The 27,463-nt window shown below is 42.5% G+C and overlaps 1 protein-coding gene across 1 annotated transcript in view; it reads left to right on the forward strand.

The window, feature by feature from the left end:
* The window catches only part of DMRT1 (doublesex and mab-3 related transcription factor 1), a 105,035-nt gene that overhangs the window by 13,257 nt on the left and 64,315 nt on the right, over window positions 1-27,463 (forward strand). Inside the window, exon 3 of the mRNA XM_012641603.1 lies at window positions 25,488-25,771. Within this exon, the coding sequence (XP_012497057.1) occupies window positions 25,488-25,771 (284 nt within the window). The remainder of the gene's footprint in view (window positions 1-25,487; window positions 25,772-27,463) is intronic.

The raw sequence follows: 27,463 nt of genomic DNA on the forward strand, positions 1-27,463 counted from the left end.
CTTTGCTGATGAGTCTGTTGTCTGAGCAAGATGACCTCCCTTCCTCTTTCCCTTTCTTCTGTTTTTCCGCTTTATTTATTCATTCATTTCAACAAATATTCATTGTGTGGCTGCATTGAGCCAGGTTCTATTCTAGATACGGGATATATAGCAGTGCATAAAACATCTATCTCTCATGCATCTTATATTTGCAGGGTGGGGGAGACAGTTGATAAACAAGTACATCGATAAATAAAATTTTTTCGGAAAGTGGTGTTATGAAGAAAAACAAAGTGATATGATGGATGTGACCAACAGGACAGTGGCTGTTTGAAATAGGGTGGTCAAAGAAGGAGATTAAATTGGAGCTAGTGCTGAATGATAATGAGCCATTCCTGTCAGATTTGGGGGAAGAACATTCCAGGCAGAAGGAACAGCAAGGTTAGGCCACTGAAAACAGGCAGGTGGCCGGTGTGCTGGAGTGCTGTGAGCCCGGGGTGACATCAGTAGGGCTGTGTCTCCTAGGGCTGTGTAGGCCATGGAAAGAGACGGGATTTTACGATGAGGGCTATGGTATGTGTTTGGAGTGTTGAAATGGTAAATGGGGTGATCTGGTTTCTTTTCTTGAAAGAGCCCTCTGCTACCATGTGGAGCATGGTTTCAAGGGAGTCTAGTGAGAGCAGAGATGGATGCAAAGGCTGTGCCATTGCCCAGGCAAGGGGATTGCTGCTTGGACTGTGAGGGGTGGCCATAGAGATGGGAAGAAGGGGCGGGACAGGAAGTCTATTTTGGAAGTAAATTGATGTGTAATTTTGGAAGATCCTGTCAGTGATGGTCCCTTCCGAGAGCAGCTTGCCACAGCACTGCCAGTACTAGGTTGTCGTTGGGGTTTTACCAGCTAAAGGTGAGGAGTTGTCTGTCAGAGTGGTCAGCAGAATAATGGCCCCCAAAAGAAGCCCGTGCTTCCCTGGAACTTGTCAAGATGTTACCTTACGTGGCAGAAGGGACTTGGCACATGAGATGCAGTCAAGGATCTAGAGATGAGGAGATGGCCCTGGCTTTTCCAGGTGGGCCCAATCTAATGTCATGAATCCTTAACGGTGGGGGATGTTTTCCTGGCTGCCTCCAGAGGTGCCATGATAGGAGATGAAGCATTTTCCAAGCTTGAGAGACTTGAACTGCTGTTTTTGGCTTTGAAGATGGAGGAAGGGAGCCCCTGAACCCAAAAATATGAGAGGTCTCTAGGGGCTTGGAACAGCCCTCAGCTGACAGCAAGGACATGGGGCCTCAGTCTTCCAGACACACATGGAACTGAACTCTGCTGACAACCTGATTGAGCAAAGAAACGGTCTCCCCTAGAACCACCAGAAAGGAATGCAGCCCTGAAGACACCTTTAGAGAGACCCTTGTCAGATTTTGGACCCACAGAACTGGAAGATAATGAATTTGTGTTGTTTAAGCCACTCAATTTGTGGTAATTTGTCAACACAGTGAAAGAAAACTAATGCAACTGGTTTAATTTATAGTGCACATTTCCCTTGTTAGTGAGGTTGAACATCTTTTCATATGTTTGAGGCCCTTAGTATTTTATTCTGTGAACTGTCTGTGCATGTCCTTTGCCCATTTCTCTATTGAGCCCTCCCCCTGACATTGGAGAGGTCCTTACTTCTTATGAGGATTGGCTTTCTGTGATGTACGTTGAGGTCTTCTCCCCACTACTTGATATTTCAAATCGTGAAGTTATATGAGACTGACTGGGGACAGGCAAAGCTGAGGAGGGCCCCAGGACTGAGTTCTGGTCACCACACTCTTTGGAGGACAAGCAGAGCAGCAGGAGCCTGTGGCTCTTCTAGTTCGTATTAGTAGGCCATCGGCCAGGCCAAATGAAAATGGCTGTGGAATGGCTAAGCCAGTGTGTTCTTAGTATTCTTCCAACTTCAACTCCTCAGTTCAGTTTTAGCCATGAACAGCAGGTCTCAAGTTAAGCTAAAGGCACCAATGACCAAACCATTTCACAGTCATGCTCTAGAAGTTTCATTATTGTTATTCATTGCTTAATAAACTATGGTACAGCCATGACTGAGGAATGGGGGGATAGACTGTCTAGTCAGATAGTCTGGTTTCTAGAGACTAATCGTATTCTTACCAATATGGTCAGTTTGTGTGAAATTAGGAATGCATGTTACTCTTCAACTATCTCAAAGTCATTTTACTCTCCGCATTGATGTGGAACCAGCATTATCATTGTCACTGCATGGCTGTGCCAGGTTTCTCCTGAGAGAATGTATATGATAGTGGAAGCTTGATCAAAGGTCTTCATGATTGAAGACACCAGCGAAAAGAGATATGCTGTTACCTTGACAACTTTATATTTGGAAGGAAGCTCCACCTCTTTGAAAAGACCTAAGATCTAGAGTCGAAAAGACCTAAGATCTAGAGTCAAAAAGCCTGTCTTGGTTTCTTGCCACTTTTCTGATTTGAGGCAGTTCATTTAATTTTTTTGTTTGTCTATTTTTTCATTTGTAAAATGGATAAAATACTATCCGTCTGGTATATCTTGTAGAATTTTTATAGTGCTCATCTTTTCTCACGAGATATTTATGGTGCTCAATTTTTTCATGAAATACAAGATATTTATGAAAAAGTTATTTGTAAACTGATGAAGTACGTAAATATGTCATAGAACTCATGTTTCAGATAGTAGTAGGAGGAGCAGATGAATGAGCCTGGATGTGATCTACCCTATAGCCATAAACTGAGTTTTGCAAAAATGAAGCTGATGAACTTCATTGGTCTGATACACTAAGAATTCCATCATTGGGTGAGGGTTACCTAACCCGTCACATTTCCCTATACCTGCAGCTGCCAGGAATCCCAGCGATACATCTTAATGCTCAAACATAGTAAATGTATTTGCCCTCATGTTAGAATATAGGTATTCCTTCTTCTTTTCGTGACCTTGCTTTTCTTTTTCTGTTTTGTTGACTTTGCTGATAGATGTCTTCAGTATTAGCCATCTGTTATCCTTTCTAAAGAGCGGGGAGTGTTGTATAACCACACAGATGCTCAGGACTCTGAGATTGGGAAGCTACCTTGGGAAGCAAAATAGGTAATGCACCATCAGTACACATTTAGAAGCCATCAGGACATGCATATCAGATTAAGAAATGGGGGGCGTCAGCACTGACCTGTTGGGGGGCAAAGGAATGTCCTAACATTTCAGACACTTTGACATTGCCACCTTCAAGAAGAAATGTGAGAAAGCTGAGCTAGGTGTCCACTGTGAAAGGGACTTATGTACCTGGTGATGAGGATAGTATTTTTAAGTGTCTAGTTTTACAGATTTTCCTTTTTAAAAACACTCCCAAACACATGTTTATTTGAAAATAAACAGTGTCAGATTTTTCATTAGGGGCAAAACGGAAAGCAACAAGGGAGTCTCAAGGACACTATTTGGCTAATACACTAATGCTGGGTACAATGAATGGGTAAGGAATTAACAAGAATAAGAAACGTGTGTATATTGTGCATAATTCCTCATTAGCAATCCCACCCCGGGAGTCACTACCTTGTAGAGCTCCAGTCATCTACTTGATGAGGGTGGTGGCCTTAGCACTCTCTCACTCTCTCCCTTATCATTTGCCCTCTCAATTTTTATCTGGGAGATGGAATTATGAGTTACAGGAGAAAAGGAGTAAGAGGCACATCAAAGAATTTTTTTTGTGGCTTTGAATAAGGGCCCTTATTGGTCTAGGGTTGTTAGCTTTGGGTGTGCTGTTTTCATCATGAAGCACCTGGGTTTGTTTTTCTCTAAGAGATGTAGATAAACTAGAGAGAATCCAGGGGAAGGGCAACAAAAATGATGTATGACTTGGAGAGAAGGAGAATAACAGTCTATAAATATTTGAAAGGTAATATAAAAGAGGGAGAGAGATTATTTACAGCAGTGGAGAGGAGTTTGACAGGGAACAAAAGCTTGCATCTAGGAGCAGGGGGAAATTGAGTAGGACTGAAGAAAAAACAAAGCGTAATAAGGGTGATTAAGCAAAGAAATGTAATTCTCACATTAGTTTGTGTTACTAGAAGCCAGAATGGCAGGAAGAAGGGGCATTTGTTATCAAACTGAGGATCCAGGCAGGCCTGTGAATCGTGTTTCCCTAATTCCTCTCTGTGAGGTTAGGAGAGCAGGCGGTGCTTTATTCTTGCCCCCTAAGTGTGTAGTTTGCTTAATTTCCAACTCTTTGGCGTTAACATTTTCATAGGTGCTGGTAATAATTATAATCCCGACTACCTGTCATTTATTGAATGCTTCGTGGCGGGTATTGTCTTAGCTGCTTTGTTATTTATATTCTCTTTTAATGTTTACAGCAGCTCTGTAAATAGGAACTATTTTTTCCAATTATAAGGAAATTGAGGTTTGGGAACTTGCTCAAGAGCTCAGGAGTATTGATTGAGAGACGGAGTTGGGATTCAAACCCAGGTCTGTGACCCACAGCTCCCTCTCATGCCCTAGCTTGGGCTCCAATAGCCCGTCCTTGCGATCCTGACAGTAGTAATTGGGATTCACTAGGTGGCCAGGTAAACAGTTTGTATCCAGGTACAGGGGTAACTAAAATAGTTAATGTCCAGGGCTCCGTTTGCTTTCTTTTTCTCTTGTTTTCCCCTTTCTTGAGGTATATTTTCTCAGTATTACTAAGTGCTATGTTATTAATATATTATGTTTTCTCATTCTGTAAATTCAGTTACGCCATAGGCTTTTCATCATCCTTGTAGTTGTATAGTGATCTATACATTCTTATTTAGGAAAGAAAAAGTTTTATAAAGCCGGTGTTATCCTGGATCTTACATGTTAGTTGTAATGGGGATTCCTTTGCTGTATTCTGTGCTTTCCTTGGCTTCCTGTCTCTGAAATTTATAATGTCCAGTGTATTGATGATTGCTATAGAGGAGAACAAAATGCTCAGAATTCATTACTCAGAATAAAAGTGAATAAAAGTGAAGAGCTGGGTGTCTGGGTTTTTCATGTCATTGCAAAAAGTTACCACACCTGGAATCTGAAGGCCTGGGCTTAATTCAGACTCCAGCTACTACCGTGTTCTTTGTGTGCCGGGCACCTTTCTAAACACAGCCAGCTTCTCTCTCTGGGGGCATCATAGTCCCTGGCCTCTCAACTTCATAGGGTTATTGTGGGTAGCAACTGAAAGAATATATGTAAAATGCTCTTTATGGATTGTAGAGTATTATATATAAATAAACAAATTATACATGTAAAATATATAAATTAGATAAATGAAAGATATTAAGGTTAAAAGTTAGCATCATTTGTATTAGCAGCTGTTTCTTAGTGTAGCTCCTCTTGGTAAAAATCCCATATAGTTAGGAATGGCTAAGCTTTTAGGGAAGTTGACATTATTCAAAGGGCAGTATCAGATTTTTATTAGGGTTAGGACAGAAAATGCCCAGTGAGTTTTAACGATATTATTCTGCTAACACCACAGCCTTTGTCCCTTCCTCCCCTTTAACTGTGGTGGCATGCAGTGAAAACCAGGCCTGATCTAGTCAGAGGTGGATGACATGGAAATCCAAAACATGGCTCAAGGCCCTGGCATTTTTCATCTACACTTTTCCATTTGCCAATCCTGCTTGCTGGTCTCCATAGGAATTACTTTCCCTTTGGAGTTGCGTGCCTTTTTAAAATAAAGTGCTCTTTTGATTACTGCCTCTGTGCTGTTGCTCCCAGCAGTAGTCCCTAGTGAATTCCTCTCCAGAGCCATCCCTAGATTACTTTTACTGTAAACTGTAATGATTTCACTCTGGCCATATTTCTCCCAAGGTCTCCTATCTCGGTTACTTGTAAGGCTACTCCTCCCCTCTCTTGCTCTCTTTGATCTGTATAATTGGCTTAAAACTCTCTGTATTTAATCTGTAGTGACTTTGTTTCTCCTCCCTATTTTTGCTTTTTTAGTCCCTGAGAATTTAATAATCTGTTTCTCATTATTTTCTAATTTTTCTTAAGTTGTCACATTCTCTGTGGCACTATTAATAGTCTTTTCTCCTTGTTTCCCTGTTTGCTTCATTTTAGCTATTAATACAAATCTGCATTGTGTCTGTATTTTGGCTTGTGATAAACAAAGTCCTACACATTCTGTGGAATTGGTGGGCTTCCTAGTTACAGATACAGCTGAACTCGAAGACACCTGTATGTATATATATGGTAGTGTGAGAAAATGGCCCTGGGGGGTAAATAGTTGAGCACCCAGTTTGTGTTGAATAAATGAATTTGAATAAGGGAATGAGTTTTTTGAGTTTTCAGAGCTTTGTCTCGCAAGTTGACCTTTCTGGGACAAACTACTGTGATTACTCAACATGTAAGAAAGAAGAGCTCTGTTATCTCTTCTGTGGTTGACATTTTGGTGAATCCTTCCTATGACAGCATCGTGATAATCTTGTCACTAAGCCAGCTCTTCAGCTCTGAAATCCTTTCAGCCATAGCATTGAAGTCTCCGCTCAGAAGATAAAGCTTTCTGCCACTTTTCTGGTCCCTGTGTGGTCCAGGAATGAACTCCCAATGAATCATGAGGCTCTGCCTGTTTTGTTCTTTAGTCTTAGGACCCCAAGTTGTTCATATTCTTTTTGACTTCTTACAGGCTTTTTAAACCTGAGTTCATGGTGGGCTTCCGGAGATGTCTGAGCTCTTAAATCTGCATTTCTCTTAGAAGATGGTCCAGCAGTTTCATCTGATTGTTCGAAGAGTCTGTGATATAGAAATATTAATATTAAGAATTGCTTTAAGTTTAAACCAATAGCCTTTTTCCAGAAAACACCATTTCTCATCTTATTGTATTTCCTTCAACTCTCTGTGCCTGTTTGCCTTTTTTAAATCAATTTCTGAATAAGTAGAAAGCAGAAATTCTATTATTTGGTGTACTTCTAAAAGTCGCAGCTTTACTTGCTGGGTATGGTGGGTGGCTCGAACCTGTAATCCCAGCGCTTTAGAAGGCTGAGACGGGAGGATCCCTTGAGGCCAGGAAGTAGAGGCCAACATGGGAAACATAGCTAGACCCTGTCTTTACAAAAACACAGAACAATTAAAAAATTAGCCAGGTATTAGGGTGCATACCTGTAGTCCCGGCTACTTGGGTGGCTGAGGCAGGAGGATTGCTTGAGCCCAGAAGTTCAAGGCTGCAGTGAGCCATGATTGTGCCACTGCACTCCAGCCTGGGGGACAGAGTGAGACCTTGTCTCCAAAATAAATAAATAAATAAATAACCAGCTTATTGAGGTATAATTTATATATCATAAAATTCACTGTCTTAAAGTGATGTTTAATATATTTGCAGAGTTGGCCAGACAGCACAATAATCAAATTTTGCTAATAAAACAATTTCACACCTCTCCCCCGCAAACCCATACCCATTAGCAGTTACTCCCCATTCCACCCTTCTAGCCTCCAGCAACCACTAACCTACTTTCTATCTCTATAGATTTGCCTATTCTGGACATTTCGTATAAGTGGAATCATACAGTATGGGACCTCTTGTGTCTAACTTCTTTTACTTTGCATGTTTTTGAGGCTGATCAATGCTGTAGCATGTATCAGTACTTCATTCCTTTTTGTTATTAATATTTCTTTGTATGAATATACAATACTTTGTTTATTCATAAGTTAATGGAGAATATTCATGGACAAGTTTCTGTTTAAATGTATGTTTGATTCTTTTGGATATATACCTAAAAGTGGAATTGCTGGGTCATATGGTAACTATGTTTGACATTTTGAGGGACTACTAGACTGTTTTTCAAAAGTGGCTGTACTAGTTTACATTTCTACTAGCAATGGAAATGGAGGGCTCAATAACTTCTTCTCATCCTTGGCAACACTTGTTACCTACCTTTTTGGTTATAGCTGTCTGTATTAGGGTTCTCTAGATAGACAGAACTAAAACATATATAGAGAGAGGAGAGAAGAAGTTTATTAAGGGAAGTGGCTTTCACGGTGATTCTCAGACTGAGAAGTCCTATAACAGGCTGTCTACAAGATGGAGACCCTGGGTTGCTGGCAGCAGCTCAATCCAAGTCCCAAAGCCTCAGAACCATGAAGCCGATGGTGTAACTTTCAGTTTGAGGCTGTAGGTAGGCCTGAGAACCCGGAAGGTCTCAGGTGTAGGTCCTGAAGTCCAGCAGTTGGAGTTCTGACATCTGGGGGTGGGGGGTGGGGTGGAGGAAGGAGTGTGTCCCCCAGCTGCAGGAGAGAAGGGAAATTGCCTTTTTGTTCTATCCAGGCCACCAGCCGATTGGATGGTGCCCACCCACATTGAGGGCAGACATGCCCCACTCAATCCTCTGACTCACACGCCAATCTCCTCTGGAAACATCTTCAGACATCTGGAAACACCTTCACAGACACAACCAGTAACCCTCAATCCAGTCAACGTGACACCTAAAACTAATATCACATCATCCTAGCGGGTGTGAAGTGGCGTCACATTGTGGTTAGGTTTGCATTTCGCTGATGGCTAGTGTTGTTGAGCATTTCTCATGTGTTCATTGGCCATATGTATATTTTCTTTGGAGAAAATTGCTATTTAAATCCTTTGCCCATTTTTAAGTTGGGTTTTTTTTTTTTTTGTCTTTTTATTTTTGAGTCTTTAAACAATTCTGTAAACATTTAATGTCCTCAGGAATGGCTGTGTCCTCTGAGGGAGGAGTGGTACCAGGTTCTGTGTTGTGTCCTCTAACATATGCCAACTTGTTCAGGCAAACTGAGCAAGTGGGATAAAGGAAAAGGAGGGAGCACATCAGCTTGGCAGTGGAAGCAGTGGAAAAGGTAAGGTGAAAGGCGGCAGGAATCTGTTAATAAATGGGAGAATGGCCAGGTGCAATGGTTCACATCTGTAATCTCAGCACTTTGGGAGGCTGAGGCTGGAGGATCGCTTGAGGCCAAGGGTTCAAGACCAGCCTGGGCAACTTACCGAGATCCCATCTATACAAAAAATTAAAAAATTAGCTGGGTGTGGTGGTGCATGCTTTATAGTCCTGACCTAGCTACTTGGAAGGCTGAGACCAGAGTATCGCTTGAGCCCAGAAGTTCAAGGTTAGAGTGATGTATTATCGTGCTACTACACTCCAGCCTGGGTGACAGAGCAAGACCCTGTCTCTAAATAAATAAATAAATAGATGGGGAATGACCTAATGCCTTTTAAATACTATAAAAGAACAAGAGAGTAAGTTTACCTTCTGGGACTCAAAAAAGTAATTCAATTATTAGGAGGAAAGAAATGTCATAGGAAGTGGGCATATTTAGCTTTGAGGTAGAAAATACCTAAAAGTTTACTAGGAAGTAAACTATTCTTACACAGTATGGTGACCATGCATTTTTTTCTCTAAGATTAAATGAGGAAACAAGTGTAAAATGTAGTCCTGGTAGCTGAGAGCTTAGCATTGGCTCACTCAGCTTTGAATAGGGGATAGAATCTCATCTCTCCTTGAGTATTTGATTCTATCTGAAGGTAATGAATGGGTAAACTGAATCAGTCTTGAAGTTTTTTTCCAGTCTTGAGATTCTACAACTTCTGCCTAGTGGATAAGAACTCCAGAATCATTTGAGTAGTTTTCAGAAAGATCTTAAAACCTACATCTAACCTTTATATAGTTGAGATATTATAGATTGGGTCCATTTTTAAGTCCAGATGCAGGTCTTGCTTTGTTTGGCCCTTAGCGTCATTTTCACAGCCCTTTGTTAACCTTTTTTACATAAGTTCTTTTTTATTACACACAATCTGAGTGTATCCAATGAGCGTGTGTGACACACACAAGCCTTAAAAATGTCTTTGCATAGTAAACAGACATTCTTGTTAATGATGGCAGCTGCCCATGAACTCCCTGTTCCTAGTGACCAAAAGGACCATGGTGCCAAAAAGCAATTTGTAACAAAGCAGCATCCCTTTAGTCAAATCTTGGCAGGTTAATTTCTTGAGTGACATTTCAGCATACATTCCTTCTGTGGACACAGAAGGAACTTCCTTCTCGGCTGTTTGCGTGGCCTCCCTTTCTCTCTTCCCTGGGATTCACAACCCTTTATATTTATAACTAAGCAAAGTCACAACTTAATCTTAAGACCTGTGTGGCTGTAGGAGCATGTGGTTTTTGTTGTTGTTCAGATGACCCTTGCCTCATTGTTAGTTTAAAAAAGCATATCTTTATTCTCTTACCCTTCAAACCAGTATTGTTTCCGTGGTGGAATAAACCTTGAGAATCACGGGGGAGGTTAGTGTTGCTGCAGTTACAGGTGATACCAGGTGCTGCCCACAGACTTCGCAGACTCCTTTGCCAGAGATAGGGCTCCCTTTATGCCTGGGCTGGGTGATTGTAGTCTGTCCTCCTCCAACACAGGCGTACTGTACCCCTTGCCCCAGCAGAGATTTTCCTAGGTTCTAGATCTGCTTTGAACGCTATCAAATAGTTCTTATACTTGTGACCTTTTTGTGAAGTGAAATTTCTGAAAGCGTGTTAGGTTTCCATTGATCCAGATGTACAAAACCTGTACATCACAGATCACTAGATGAGGAAAATAAATAGAAGTGTGAGGCAGGTGTGGCTATAGCTGTTGGCCAGTTAAATAGCTTCTGTCATGCTCTTCGTTTCTTAGTTGCCATAGTAACATTTTAGTTGACAAGCCCAGCATCACTCTTGGTAATCATTTCTTCCAGTTAAGATTTGGAGATATGTGTGTGTGTCGTGTGCACACCTACATACAGACACTCACATCACAAGTTGTCAAAGCCTTTAGGACCTTGCAGCTGTTGGAACATAGCTGCCTCTGCCATAGTTTAGAAGCCAGAAGCCTGTGACTCCAGCCAACAAAAGGGTGACACTTGTGATTGGCAGAGCTACATCACATGCCTGGCTGGGACTTAGAGTCCCAGCCCCTGCATTGGGAAGCCAGGAATTGTCACAGTATGACGTTTTTTGCTATGCCCGCCTAGCCCTGTGGTTAGTGATATGTTTGATGGAATAGTTAGCTGTGAGGACACAAGTCAGAGTTGGGTGACAGGTCATATTACATGGTTCAGAGCAGCTTATATACCCCCTTTGAGAATAGCACAACACAATGGGGTTGGAAGCAGCTGGCAAATGAGGCCGTCGTTGCAAAGTGCAGAGCTGAAGAAGGAGCCAGAGTTGGAGGGAGCTGCTTCGAGGATACGTCGGAAGAGCTATGGTCAGGAGCTTTGGACCATTGGGAAGTGCATTGGGACCAAACCACAACTCTCAGCTTGCCTGACATTCCCCGCTGAGGAAGAGAAAGCCCTGACCATCAGTCTGTCTCTGGAGCTTGAGAACTCGACCTCTGTGTTTGACACACTTTGGTGTCAGTGCTTGAACAGTAGTAATTTATATTCTTTTCTAGAAAACTGTCAGGTTGACTCCTTGCCAGTAGCAACTTGTCAGAGCAAATTTTTAAAAATATATATATTTTTTTGAGACAGGGCCTCATTCTGTCACCCAGGCTGGAGTGCAGTGGCGTCATCATAGCCCACTCCAGCCTCAAACTTATGGGCTCAAGTGATCCTCCTGCCTCAGCCTCCCAAGTAGACGAGACTACAGGTGTGAGCCACCACGCCCAGCTAATTTTTCTATTTTTTTTTTTTTTTTGGGACAGAGTCTCGCTCTGTTGCCCTGGCTAGAGTGAGTGCCGTGGCGTCAGCCTAGCTCACAGCAACCTCAAACCCCTGGGCTCAAGCAATCCTCCTGCCTCAGCCTCCCGAGTAGCTGGGACTACAGGCATGCGCCACCATGCCCGGCTAATTTTTTTTATATATTTTTAGTTGTCCGATTAATTTCTTTCTATTTTTAGTAGAGACGGGGGTCTCACCCTTGCTCAGGCTGGTCTCGAATTCCTGGCCTTGAGCGATCCGCCCGCCTCGGCCTCCCAGAGTGCTAGGATTACAGACGTGAGCCACTGCGCCCGGCCTAATTTTTCTATTTTTTTGTGGAGATAGGATCTTGATATGTTTCCTAGGCTAGTCTCGAATTCCTGGCCTTGAGTGATCCTCCTGCCTCCCACCTCGGCCTCCCAAAGCACTAGGGTTACAGGCGTGAGCCACTGTGCCTAGCCAGATGTCTCGTAACTGACAGTTTTGATCAATTATGTCTCAATGGCTCTCTTTTCCCTTTCTGACCCAGCTTGGTGGACACAAGTGTGAATGAAGCCTCAGACCTGGGGGCCTGAGCCGTGCTCCCATTGCCAGTCACACATGTGCCCTTAGACTTGCCACTTGAACTTCTCTGAGTGTTCAGAGAAGGGATAAAATTACCTCGAAGGCCTTACCCTGTGGTCATATTCTGTGAACAGCTGTTAGGTTTAATTCTCTGTGGTTCACCTTACCTGACTTTAGTAAAAATGATGGTTGAAAGGACGCGTGAGTTTTTATTTGTAGAATCACCTTTTAATTTCAGAGAAGTTTTATTCCAAAGACAAGGAAGACAGAAGGAAAAGTAAAGACTTTAGGGGGACCACACAAAAATTGAATGGCCTCATTTTCAGGAGCATACAGTCTTTTGGGCTGCCTTTGAGCCCTGTAATGTCATAGAGGTCCATCACACCCCTGTGGGTGCAGTGGGGCTTCTGAAGGAGGCGATGGCGGATGATACAAAGAAATGCCAGTGAGTGGCTGAGCACTCGCTGCCCATGTGTATGTATGGCCAGCGACCGTGATTCCCCTTTTTCCTTCCTTCCTAATGTTGAAAAGCGAGCTGCATGTAAAGCTACACTTTGGGATGTGGCACTGGATGTTGGTTCTAGAATTGATATTTTAAATCCACAGGGAATCCCCAAATCTCATTTTAATCATAATTTGAACATAATTTCTCCTCCCACTCAAAAAAAAATGCTCTAAATGTGGGAGCATATATATTGAATTTAAGATTTAAAGTTTCACTCTGTCTCTGTTCTCTTTCCTGTCTCCACCTTTTCCCAGTAGTAATCTTTAAAAAGCACGATACAGTTAAACAGCAAAATCAAAGAAAAGGGAGTATAAAGGACTCCAGATAATTCTCAGTTTGGGTTATCAGCTCCCACATAATGGAGAGTTGATTATTTTTCCTTTATTTTAGGGGAGGTAAAACTCCATTGAGGTGAGAAAGGTACGTCAGGAAGAGATCTGAAATATTCCTGATTCTCTGGATTTGTGTGCCTGTAAAACGATCTGTTGGACAATACCATTAAAGTAGTAAAGGTCAGAAAAGCTTCCTTCACAAATGTGGTAAGATGGAGCAGTTAGCTATTACAGCGTGCCACCCTGGAGGTCATAGACCAAGCTAGGAGAAATAATTATGCATGGTAATGGGCAATTACATATAATGGCCTTCTGGGGGTGGCAGAAAATACACAGCCCCACAATCTTGCCTGGAATGAACACTGAATAGCACATTAACTTTATAGCAAGCTAAAAGTTCAGCCCTGGACCTGCAGCAGCCCCCCAAATAAATAAAATCTCTGTCTTATTCAAGGGAAGCACCATAGTGGCTGCACTTCTCAAAAGCAGAATTGAATAGAGGAGCAAGTGGGGTTGGGGGAGACAGAATTTTGCGAAGGGAAGGAATGGTGAACTCTGTTCCACCTGGTTGCATTTGTCGCACTAAGTAGAGGTGATTCCTGGCTCGCAGGGGGTGCACAGTAAGCGTTTGTTGCTTTCCTGGCGCTAGGTTTGTGTTTGACATTTAAAATAGCCCTGTCATGATTGCCTCGTGGGAGAAACACATTGTTCCCGCATTTCCTGATTATGACTTTAGGGAGTGCTATCATACCGACTGCACTCAAGGCTACTGTCTGACCTCAGAGACGGCCAGGAGCAAAGGATTCTGCTCCTTTCCAAGTTCAGTTGCATTTGGGAAGCCCTGCCAGGTGCAGCCCAGCCCTTCTGCGGGACCCTAATGAGCATTTGGAGCAAGAAGTTTTTGCTGTAATTTGGTGGCTCTCTTGCTTGATGGCAGAAAATGTTATCACTACAATGATAGCTGACATTTATTGAGTACTTACCCAATAGCAGAGCCTTTCTAAGTACTTTACAAGTATCCTCTCATTTCATCCTCAGTAGTAATAGTATTTTCATATTATGTATAGATGCTGGAAGATGCAAATATTAAGTAACTTATCCCTTGGTCACATGGCAGTAGATTCCAGATCTGATTAAGCAGGTGACTCGGGAGCCAGTGCTCTCCACTCCAGGTTTTGGTGCCTGGTTGTACTGTGTAGTTGTTAATGCCTGTTTCATTGAAAGAAATGTTTCAGGCTTCAGGATACAGCCAGAGATGCCTAGTTGGAACTTCACTGCTGACTACTATGTATATAACTCAGAGAGCCAGCTCAGAATGAGACACTAGGCTCTAAATGCTCTGAAATCAGTCCTCTTAGAAAGAGAGGCGCCTGTAAGACAGAAGTTCTCAAACTTTTTGGTTGCAGAACCTTTTATAGTCTTAAAGATTATTGAGGACCTCAAGAGCTTTTGTTCGTATGGGCTATAGCTATTGATATCATATTAGAAATTAAATTGAGAAATGAAAAAATATTTAGTAATTCCTTTAAAATAATAATAAACCCATTCATTACTTGTTCCTATAAGTAACATTTTAGTGAAAAATTACATGTTTTTCTAAAACCAAAAAATTAGTGAGAGTGACATTGTTTTAAAGTTTTGCAAATCTCTTTTATGTCGGATTTATAAGATGCAGCTGGGTTTGCGTAGCTGCTGCTTCAGTCTATCGTTTTGATTGAAATACATGAACAAAATTCAGCTTCACATAGGTAAATAGTGGGAACAGGGAGAGAGGTATTTTAATAGCCTTTTCAGATAACTGACGATTCTTTGATAATAGACCAAAACTTGACAAGTGGTAATTTCTTAAAGATTAATTGTAGTGTGGGAGCTGAAACCATGCTAATGAACCTTTTGTACCCTGTTTAATTAAAATCTGTTGGTCTGTCTGCACTTTCAATGCATGTTTCATCTGTGCATGACTGTAATGTCACGCATCGTGCATTGATCATTTGGAAGATACTAGTTCACTGAGTTATGTGGATCTCCCAAATGTTCATATATTTCATTTCAAAATATCAGAAAATTCCATTCATTAACATCACTACCGATCGCGTCAGATGAGTCTTTGTGTTTGAGAGACTGTCAAGCACATAAGCAGTGGCCATAAATTTTCCAAAATTCTGAATTTTACTTGAAAGCTCAAATTCTGACAATAAATACTGTTGGTTGTTTTCCTTGAAGTGACAGGCTTTGTTTCCAAATACCTGAGTCTCGATAACCATAATTTTGTCATCATTGTTTCAAGGCTATGGTATTCCTTTAAGAAAAAGCAGTGAGGGTAGTTTTCAACTCAAATAATTGCACAAGTGCCCTTTAGTATGCAGTAGAAGTGCTTTATGAGTCCTTCCCATTGAGTCACTCAATTTAAAGAAAGATGTGTGTGTATTCAGGTAGAGGTTTAATCAAGTTACTGTTTTTTTTCAGTTGCATCAAGAATATCTTAAACAAAATTTTAAAGGAATTTAAAAAATTGTTTAATGTCTTACTTCGTAGTAATGAGGAGTAGTACAAGACCGTTAGGGAAGTTCGAGGCCTTGGTTCGTGCTGAGCACCAGCAGTCTTCCCCTCCGCTTGTTTCTGCATCATCCGTGCAAACGGCAACACAGTTGAAAAGGCAAATAACATTTTCACATTATTGTGAAAATACTTTTGACCTCATCGACCCTTGGAAAGGAGTTGTGGGCTGGGGGCCTCCAACTACACTTTGCCAACTGCTGCGGTAAGATGTAAGGGTGTGACTTCTTCACATCAGAGCACCAACCTGATGGGTTTTAAAGCAGTTAAAACCTGCTTCATGCTGGGGTCTGCCTGGGAGTGCTGAACTGTTTTGAGGCCTGGGTCCCTTCACCAGGGGCTCTTGTGTAGAGTGGTCTTGGGGTGGCAGGCCCCCTTTACCCCCAAGTGCTCCTACACTGCCAAGATTGAGAGCTCCTGGTTTAGAAGCAGGTTGTAGAGCATTCTTGGGGAGCTCAGTCATTTTCAGCAATTGGATAAGTTATTGTTCATGACAACTTCAAACATTTTATAAGACAAATGCCTGATTGAAAACTGGCAATATTAAATTGAACTGATATAATCTTGTGTTGAATGAAAGCTGTATGAAACAATATAATGAGGTATAATTCATTTTTTATCTCTTCACATTTATGTGGGGTCTACTCCTTCACTTCAGACCGCCTTCTGAGACCTGCAGGAACAGAGGTAGACATTTATGATCTTATTTTTTAAAGAAATTTATGAAAGCAGGACCTAAAATCTAAATCTGCATGGTGCTGGCCATGAGCAAGCTTAAACATGTGTCCTTGACGCCTCTCTGTTCAGTTCCCTTCATGCCCTAAATAAAGGACCCTGACAAATTAAGCCTTTACTGTTTTTTTTTTTTTTTTTAGATAGGGTCTTACTCTGTTGCCCAGGCTGGAGTGCAGTGGTATGATCCTAGCTCACTGCAGCCTTGAACTCCTGGGCTCAAGTGATCCTCCCGCCTCAGTCTCTCAAGTAGCTGGGACTACAGATGCCTGCCACTGTACCCAGCTAATTTTCCTATTTTTTGTAGAGTCTGGATCTTGCTGTGTTGCTCTGGCTGGTCTCAAACTCCTGGCCTCAAATGATCCTCTTCTTTCAGCCTACCCAAGTGCTGGGATTACAGGCATGAGCTACTGTGCCCGGCCTAGCCCCTATGTTTTAAGTTGTCTGATTACAGTTCAGAGCAGACCTTTTCTGTGGAGACCTAAATAAATTTTACAGTCAGTCAAAAATACTTCTAATTTAAAACACCCTCAGTTTAAGAAATATTAAAAAGGTTCAGGAGGGGACTCTCTGTAAGATCTCTTAGAATATGGCACTTGATGGAGAGAACCATGCTAAGAATCTTCCCTCTCTTCTCTCACCTACCCTCAAACTCAAGCCTTGACCACTGGCCTGTTTGTGGCACTGCCTGCTCCTCCAATCTGCCGGGAAGTGTTGACAGAGTCCTAAACTGTCTCTGGTATCTTACCAACGATAGGACGTTCTGAATTGGCGCAAAGAGAGAAAACCTCTTTCTTGGCTTTGAGATAGGTTTTCATGGCCATGAGCCATTTTCTAGGAGGGTCAGAGGAATGGGATTTTCTCCAAATCTGACTCACTGTAGGATTAACAGTTTGCCTGAACAACCCAGGGAAATTCTGAGGCACAGGCAGAGGGGTGGAAGAAGGGGGAAGATACAGGAGAGAGCAGGAGTCGGGGAAGCAAGAGGCAGAAACCCATGGCAGGTGGCCATGGGATGCCATAGCACTAGCATGCAGCTGAGCCCCTGCCTTTCATGCCAATCTTTCCAGGCCCAGTTAAGTTTTCCTGGGGTTGGCAGGAATCCCAAATTTCATACTGGCATGCCTGCAGCACATTCTCATCCTGCCACAGACCCTGTGCCCCACCTGCTCTGGTCTGAAGGCTGTTCTCTTAAATTTAGTTGTGCCCCAAAACTCTTTTGCTGTCTTCTCTTTCCTTAACTTGGAATTCCATTCTCATTCTTCATGTACCCAGAACCTTCTTTTGCTTAAAGGTCTCTTCTACCGTGAAACCTTTTCTGATCCCTTGAGTTCTCCTTTGCACTCTCCATCGCCAGAAGAGAGTAAGCTCCTTGAGGCCAGGGATTGCCTGAACTTATTCTTTGCATTCCTCTCTCCCAGCAGTTTGGGAGTCGCTGCACACAGTGGATGGGCTGTGACTCACGGGGCTTTTTAGTGGCCCCAGGGCTGCCCATTTCAAATCAAGAATCAAGACATGCTTACCTCGAACGCGTGTGTTTGCTTTTCCTCAGGTTTGTATTTTCCCCATCTTCCCCCTGTCTACTGCTTGATTTGTTTGATCTGGTTGGCATTCCCATGTGTGTTCTTTCTCTCTCTCTCTCTCTTCCTCTCATCAGATCCCACGTGAATAGCCTGCCATCTACCCCACACTGATGCTCCGCACCCCTTTGAACCAAGCGTGCTCCTGTCTTTAAAAGCTTCAGGCTCACTTTGTTAAGAAAATCCTTCATCCTTCTGAAAATCCTTCAGAAAGGGGAACTGACAGATTCATCCAGGACCAAATTATATTAAAAAACAAAACCAGAAAACTCTCCCTGGGAAAAAGGAGAAATAGGCTCCTACCACATTTTATATGTTGTGTTACAAGAGGGACATTAGTGAGCCACCATCAGCAGAACTTGTACTTTGAATGTTGGAATGAATCTTTCTCTCCCCTGCACACTCTTTTTGTGTTTTCCCATAGTGTTGGTCAGTCTCTTCTTCTGTGTGTGTGTTTTGGAATCTCCCTCTTAACTAATGACCCATGGGATCATGGACTACATCCTCTGCCCTCCCAAGGTTCTGAACCAGTTGCCTTGCACACAGTTGCCTTGCACACAGTTGGTGCTCAGGAAAGGTTCATTCCTTTGGCCATGAGTTGTTTTTCCAACAGACACAGGTGGTGATTTGTGGTGATCTCCCTTACCTATCATCACAGTTACCAGTGAGTGGTGTGGAACAGTAGGTACACCACTGCTTCACTTAGATAAAACTTGGGATTATCTCAGAAAACCAACCCATTGCCTTGGTCAGGATGGCAACCTTTTCTTTTTGGAATTGTATGAATGCTTAGAGGACCCAGGTGCCAGCTCAGCTCCTTTCCTGTGTATGTCTCTCTAGGTTCTCTCCCTTGTAGGGGGAGAGTCCTGACGCCTCTCCTTGGATGACTCAGTCTTTCCCAAATGGAGGAAATTAACCTGGATAAAAGGTTGCCCCACAGAGGATGCTCAAAACACGGCAGCGAAGTTAGCCTTCTTGCTCCAGTGAGGAGCGTCCCAGTGCCATCCTGCACAGTCCACGAAATGTTACCAAATGACATAGTCTTTATCTAAGGCATTAGCTTTTTAAAAAGTGGAGAAAACGACTTGTACTTTTCCTGTGTTTTCTGAGCACTCAGCACAACATATTAGTTGATGACAGATAATTTTGACATGTGAGACTTATTAGTGAGCAACTTTGCCTGACTGGTAACTCTTAAAACTCACAAGCTGAGTGGGACAGGCACACACAAGGTATGGGTTACAAAGACGAAACCTGATACATATAAATCAGTCATTCCCCTGAGGTCATTGTGAATCACAGTCATGGTTTGTAAATGGTAAATTTTGGTTTTACTTGTGATCTTCTGGGATTTGGTTTTGCCATTGAAGAGTATAGGTTTGAACACAAAGGACTCAAAGTGCAACAACTTTGGGAATCACGCACTAGAGAAGAGGGGAGAAAGTCTTCACCTACCTTAAAATGAATTACTGGTTAACTGCTATTAATATGCCATGGGCCCGGAGACCAGCATATAACACTCTAAGATCAATAAGGGTATTTATCACGTGTAGGTATTGATCTCTCATGAAGGAGTGAATCATATTTCACAGTGCATATGTTAGTGCAAAAAAAAAAGTAGCAGAGGGATCGTGAAGCCATATCAAAGAACTGGATGTAGGAGGTAAATGCACAGAGCCACAAATACCGTACGAGTACTAGAATAAGAAGTGATGGCATTTGCAGGCAGCATCTCTGCAGGCGTGACTGAGGGGAGACAGTGAGTTTTCCAGATAGCTACTTCTTCAGTTCCTGCTGCCTTTTCCTAGCTGTGGAATCCAGTCCCGATGTTGTTCCCTACCGCACAGATTAGGACTATATACCGTAATAACAACACTTAGCATCTAACTTCGTATTTCCTTTTGCATCTTGGCAGAGGATCTACAAGTTGGTAATTCTGTAAGGGACTACTGGTTCCCACATTCTCTTGGGAACAATGCTGTTGTGCTTTCTGTGACTATTAGTATCATCATTAAGCAGTTTTGGCCAATTTATAGAGAATTTCCAGCACACTCAAGAGGCTTCCTTTCCAATATACTTCTGTGGTCTTTACACTTAGCCATATTGGCCATGCAGTATTATAAAGGTCTCTGTAATGGTGCACTTGAGGGTTGGGACCGGCAGGAGGAACTCACATCAGACCAACGGACTCGATAGATGTTGGTACATTCAGCTCACAGTTACAGAGCCCACTGTCAGTTCTTACTGTGATTTTCGTGTGTGTGTGTGTGATTCAAAATGGGTATGGCTGGGATATACAAACCATTTTTTGAAAAATATGTATATAAATGTACATAGACACACATATATACACATTGTGGCTTATGAGTTAGAAAGCTTACTTTCCGGTTTATCACCAGTTAATAAGGGACACTTAGCCTGATGTACCAATTTTGCTGAAATCGCAGTGTTGAAGAGAATGTTGCAAGCTCCTCTGGGGAGTTCTGCCACGATCCCGGCTGTAGCAGAGTTGGAGAGGGCGTACTCCTCTCATATTCCTACTCTCTGTTACTCTGGGTGAGGAGCTGTATGTTCCTTCTCATGCTGGAGTGAGTATTGCGGAATTGCTCAGCAGTTGAACAAGGGTCAAAGGGAAGCTGGATGGTTTTCCTGGTCCCTGGATGACAGTTATTAAAAGTGCAGCTTAGTTGTTTGAAGCGAATTCATACAATGCCAGACATGCCTGTGAGTTTCAAGAGATTCCTTCCATTACCATAGCCTCCCTGTGCAAGCCCATGATGACCTCCTCTTGCCTGGAGTATTTAAAAGGCCTGTCTGTTCCCATTGTCTCCATATTCTCCTAGATCTGTCTTTGTGTTCAGATCAGATTAATTTTCCTAAACATTTTTATTTATGTTATTCCCTTGCTCTGCAAATCTTCATTGATTTCCCTGGGGGAGAAACCAGAGCTTCTTGGCCTGGCAGTCCCATTCAAGTCCTTCCACAACCGACCCAATATAACTTTCCATTCCTATTCACCATCATCTCTTAATGTGAACTCTGCACTCCAGCTAGGCTCATCTGGTCACTGTGCCTGGAGCATGTCTTGTCCCTTTCCTCCTTCGTGACTCTGTTGATATTCTCCTCTTCAGAGTGTTTACCCACCACCCTCTAAGTCACCTGCATCCTGGCTAACAACTCACCGAGGCCTTTGCTGACACTCTGCTATATAGAATCATTTGGTGACATCTACCTATGCTGTCATTGTGGCACTTAGATTATTTTATAGGTTTCTTGATCTATGCTTAGTTTTGCCAAATAAATTGCAGATTCTTAAGAAGAAATGAAACGTTTAAAGTGTAATATTTCTTTTTGCCTTTGACCACAGCTAAAGCAAAGCTTTGGATATAGTTCTACGATAACAAGTGAATGAATCAAATATAAAATATAACTTAAGGTCAAGAATAAGTGATTTTTAAATTACCTGCTTTTCCAGATTGTCCAGAAACCTTATGAGGAATACTAAAGTTTGACTTTACAGTGTTGTGCCTGAGTGCCTGGCAAATAATAGGTGCTTAATAAATGTTCGTCAAATAGAATAAGTGCTTGAATGGATGAATTAAGTTTTTGTGATTAGAATAACGAAGAATGCCTAGCTCTAAGCCATGACTATCAGAACCATTGGCATCAACGTAGACACAGCATGCACAGCTTGTGATCTGAGTTCTGCAGTGATTTAGGTAGAAGCCCAACTTTTTTATATAATGGAATTCATTTATATACTCTTATTTGATAGAACTGTCACAATAATGCAGTCAGGGGCATGCTGGTATCACATGTTTTTAGGGATAATGTATGGAGCAGTTGCTTTAAATCTTTAGAGTAGACTAGTGGTTCTCAACCTTTGGAGCGCATCAGAATCTCCTGAGGGCTTGTTAAAAACTCAGATTACTGGTCTCCACCTTCAGAATATCAGATTTAGTGGGTCTGAGGTAGGGCCCAAGAATTTGCATTTCTATAGGTTCCTGGGTGATGCTGATGCTGCTGATTCGGGAACCACACTGTGCTAACCACTGGATTAGACACATGTAGTTTGATGGATGTTTATTTCAACTTGGGGAAACTTCATGTGCTAATAGCATGCACTTAAAGGGCTGGGAGTCATAAAGCTGTTTCTAACATTGACCAAGAGTGTTAATTTGGAACTTTAACGTACTGACTTTGGTGATTTATAAACATAGTACTTTTTAAAATCTCACTTTTTAAGTGTAATATTCTTACAAAGCTCAAATGGTTTTATTATTTAAATGCTTGTAGGAAAAAACTTTTCTAGCATGTATCTCATATTTATTCTTAAAGCTTGGTATAATTTGAAAGAGGAAATAAAATATGGGTAAGTGGAAAAGTGTTAGTGTTAACTAATTACAGTCAGCTGTAGCAAAACAAATCATTGCTTTGACCTGACATAGCGTTTTATTTGAGCTCGACTATGCAGTTTATTGAAGCCATTCTCTTGTTACCTTGAGAGTTATTGCTGCCATCATTTTGGCGCTTGATAAACTGAGGCTGATTAAGGTTCTGCTGCAGAAACGCAGGAACCTGTGCTGTGCCCTGATCCTAGAATGCCGGAGGCCTCATGTTTCTATTTAATTCTTTGCCTGTTGCTGTATTTTGTTTTCTTTATTAAAAACTTTACTTTCAAAGGGCAGGCCCTAAGGAGTATTCAGTGTTTTCCACTGCAGGGACAGGAATAAGCATCTAGAATGCCTTTCTAAAATTGTATAGGAATGAACCACATACTCATTGCTTATTCCTGGGAGGGTAGGAATATGTCATTCATTCTTTTTCTGATTTAGATGTCTTTGTAATTTATCAATTTTGAGAAGCTTGTGTTATTTTTGTAGTCAAATTAACAATGAAGGTAGAACATTGAAAACAAAAGAATTAGCTACTGAAAACTACCAATCATGCCACCAAATTGGCATTTAGAATAAGAGAAAGCACTAGTGGGGAAGGGCAGGAGGAGAGGATGAACATGTGCCCTCTCCAGACTCACAGAGCTGGGGGTGTGGAATAATGAAACTGGCATGTCTCATCTCCCTGGCTGGGAAGTGGAAGAGAGAAGAAAGGAAAGAGAATAAAATAGTGGCTTGGCAGTGCATTTGTGGGAACTTAAGAAGGGTGGCTTTAGTATCCTTTCAGAGAAAAGAGACTCCAGTGCTGACTTTAAAATGATGCTTTAATAATATATTTTGCTGTAGCTCTCACCCAGACCTTCCCGAACTTGCACTTTTAGTTATGCCCTCCCTTATGTGTTTTCTCTTTCTCCTTCCACAAACTCGGCCAGTGGACACTTTATGATGGGCTTCTTCAGGCCATGCATTGCGCTGGGATTTTTTCTTCGTGAGCCCCCCTTTCCCTGTCTAGGGATGCTTAAACCTTCTCTGTGTTTTGAAAGTGAAATAACCACATCTTATGACTCCCTGGAGCTTTTATTTTAAACTTACATTATTTTTTATGCCAAGGGATTTGAAATATTCATTGATCCCTCCTGCAAATATTTACCACCCTGCCTGTGTACCACCCCGTGTCTGGCAGTGTGCCGAGCACAGGGGATACAGGATGCCTTCTTGCTGGATCTCGTATCCTGGTGGGAGAGAAGACCATTTCCTGGATTTATCTCTTCTGATCCTTGCTGTTTGCTTGCTCCTTGCTGGCTTGCAAGGCCAGCTTATGCTCCTTCCACTATGCTAAAACTACAGGTCCTAAAGACCTCGTTGTCTGTTAGTCTTTTCCAGAATTAAGTTTTCTTGATCTCCTAGCAGCAGTTGACACCGTAGCCTGCCTCCTCCTCAATCCAGGTCAGTTTTGGCCTCTGCGACATTGAGTTCTCCACAATTCTGGCCTTGGCTGTCTTTTCTCCCATAACAGCTCCCCGCGTAGCCCCCCAGATGCAGCTAGCGCCTCCGGTGGTGACTCCTGGATCTCAGCTGCCAGCCTCAGCCTCTCCCATGGGCACAGGTTCCAAATTCTCACCCTCATCTAGCCCTCTGCCTGCGCTCCCTCCCTCTCTCCTCTGCCACACCCAGTCCTGCTCTGTGCACCCTCCAGCCCCCACATCTTCATTCCTGACAGTCCCCAGCCCTCCAGTTCTGGTGAGTCTCATCCCACACATGTCCCCAAAACACGCCCCTCTTGTACATTTGCAGACTTCTGAGGTCTCTCCGTGAACTACTTCCATGTCTCCCTGGGGGGTCTCCCTGCCCCTGATCTCTCCCTCCTTCACTTATCTTAAGGATTGCCATTGGATAAATCTCCCCAAGCACAGCTCTGACGTGTAACCTCCTACTCAGAACTCATCAGTGGTTCCTGCTACCTCCCGAAGAGAGTCCAGAGAGGTGGACGGAGGCCCCCTCAGCTCACCCTAGCCACCTTTCAGACTGGACCTCTTCTTCCCTCTACACACCTGGCTCTTCAGCCTTCCTGTCCCTCCCATCCCTCCACACTCTCCCCACTTCCCTGCTTCCATGCCTTTGTCCTTGCTGCCCCTTTCTCCTTCCTCTCCTTTGCTCATTTGTCACCTATTTCCTGCTTCTCTTCTAAGGTGCAACTCAGATCCAGTTTATTTCATGAATTACTTTCCTAGACTGCCAAGTCATTGCTCCTTCCTCTGATTTCCATGAGAGTTCATGGGTACTCCTGGCTGATGATGGGTGGTGGTGGTATTTGTAATCCCTTTGTATCTTTCACCCTCTGCGGTGGGCTCCTCATGCAGGACAGCCTGACACTGTGCAGCCATCTCAGGCAGCGCAATCAGCTCTTAGAACGTTGCTTAGTAAATGTCCATTGGGTGGATGACATAGGAATTCATTCAGTTTATCAGAATTGACTGTAACAGTTTAAAGACTATGCCGGGGGTGGCGAAATGCAACCTTTGGGCCAAATCGGCCCACTGTCTGTTTTTGCGAATAAAGTTTTATTGCAATACAAGCATCCTGCAGCAGAGACTGAGTGGTCCACAAAAACTAAAATAGTTACCAAACTGACCTTTTATAGAAGAAGTTTGTCTACCTCTGGACCAAACCATTGTCCAGACTACTGAAGGATACAGTATCAGCTGTGAAGGAAGTTAAGGAAACAATGTCTGCTCAAACTCTTAACCTCTGGCTTTGACTTTCTGACATATCTGTGTGGCTGCCATAGTTACGGTGCTAAGATACTTATTTTATTTAAAGTACAGTTGATTTTGTTGTAAGAATGCAGTCAGGTTAACTAGATTTGATCTTCAGTTTCTTGACATTAGCATAGAAATTTCTGGGTTAAAGTTACATTGTCAGGCTTTATGTAATTAAAATCACTTCTAAAATGTTTTTGATAATCTCAGTAAACATCAGAGTCTTTCAACCGTGCCACCAGAGTGAAGCTAACCTTAGAAACCCTCCTTTATTTTGGCTACAGAAGCAGCAGCAGCAGATGGTGTTGCCTTGTGCACATTCTGGTACTTTGCTCTGCAGATCTTGACAAGGCAGGTGATGCGTTGCCACGGTTTAGAGGCAAAGTTTTGTGGACCCCCACTTTAATGACATGTCTTTTTTTTCCTTTTTAGAGGGACGCGTGGTCATCCAGGATATTCCTGCTGTCACCAGCAGAGGGCATGTGGAGAACGCACCTGACCTGGTTCCAGACTCCACCTACTACAGCAGCTTCTACCAGCCGTCTCTGTTTCCTTACTACAACAATCTGTACAACTACCCGCAGTACTCCATGGCCTTGGCTGCTGATTCCTCTTCTGGGGATGTGGGAGGTCCCCTCGGAGGATCCCCTGTGAAGAATAGCCTTCGGAGCCTCCCAGCACCGTATGTGCCTGGTCAGGCAGGAAACCAGTGGCAGGTATGATACTACCAGAGAGTGAAGTGGATATGTGAAAAGCACACGCACATATGCACAGACACAGGTGCACACATGCACACACAGGTGACGTACACATATATACACACATGTGCGTGCCCAGAGAAGCACACATATGTAGGCACAGTATGCAAAACGTGTAAAGGATTTTTCACTTTGCCAGGAATGCCATTTAACCCTAGAGATTGGCTGCGAGGAATCGTAAAGAAATACGCCTATGTTTATTTTGTTTTTCAAGTTTTATCTCCTTTTTTCAATGTCATTTTGCACAAATATCCAGTTGGCCAGAGTCAGATTCAGAAATAGCATGCTGGTTGAGACCCCACCTCCTCCAGCTTTGTCCACCACTTTTGTTGAGCAGCTTAGGAAATGCTGGGTGCAGCCTTCTATGTGGCAGTAATCTTTGTGATGAATTTGCACCCCGGGAAGGAAAAGTGTTACAATCCATATGTTTGCACGGAAGAAAGGTAAGAAAAGGAATTAGGTTACTGTGAGCTGGACCTAATGTGGGTGCATTTTTAGCTGGGAATGGAGGTCAGTCTTTCATACTCTTAAGAATGTATTTTTAAAATAGTATGCAGTCAGGAGCTTTTAATACTTGGAGTAAAACAAAGCATTTTGCTTTCTCAGCGAAGGGCGTTTATCTAGAGTTGTTCTGCTTCCTCAGTGGTAACCATTTCCATCACACCAGTATATTCACAGCAGATTCAAGGCACCAGAAGCATTCAGAGGCTAGACTACCATGTATACATACATTGTGGGAATGGGTACACCTGAGAGGTTAGACTCAACACTTCCAAGCCCCCTTCCAACTGAAAAATGTTATGATTTTGCAAGAACTGTTCTCATTTTGGATGCATTTACCATGCTCTCAGGCTTTCTCGGCTGGGATTTGATTCCAAGACAATGCAATATATTTATTTGGCAGTTCAGTGCTAGTGTTTGACCTTCTTTTTCTTTTTTGTTTTCCCAGCTTTATTGAGGTATAATTGACAAATAAAAATTGTATATATTTAAGGTATACGACATGATGATTTGATATATGTATACCTTCTGTAATGAGTACCACAATCAAGCTAATTAACAAACACACCCATCACCTCACATCGTACCATTTTTGTGTGTGTGGTGATAACACTTAAGATCCAGTCTCTTAGCATGTTTCAGGTATATGATACAGTATTAACTATAGTCATCATGATGTACATTAGATTCCCGGGACTTATTAATCTTACAGCTGAAAGTTAGTACCCTCTGATCAGCATCTCCCCATTCCCCGCTACCCTCCAGCCCCTGGCAACCATTGTTCTACTCTCTGATTATGTGAGTTTGACTTTCTTAAGCCAGCATCAAAAATGTGAACTGAAATTTTCCTCTAAGCAAGTCTATTCCATTTTGCCTCTGCCTTTTAGGTGTGGGGAAGTTGTTAATAGTCAAGTTATCCCACTTTTTTGATTGTCTTGCTACCCTCAGGGATCTTATTTCTTGGGCTTATTAAAATGTCAGTTTTAACCCCCTGAACTACAAATTTTCCTAAGTTTCCATATGTTTTATTTTTGGAGTCATACTTTTTTTGAAGGGAAATTAAAGTACACTGGTGTTAAAATTAATATTGTGGGCCGGGTGCGGTGGCTGATGCCTGTAATCCTAGCACTCTGGGAGGCCGAGGCGGGC

This window comes from Propithecus coquereli, unplaced genomic scaffold (assembly GCF_000956105.1).
Source record: "Propithecus coquereli isolate 6110/MARCELLA unplaced genomic scaffold, Pcoq_1.0 Scaffold166, whole genome shotgun sequence".
Classification (NCBI taxonomy): domain Eukaryota; kingdom Metazoa; phylum Chordata; class Mammalia; order Primates; family Indriidae; genus Propithecus; species Propithecus coquereli.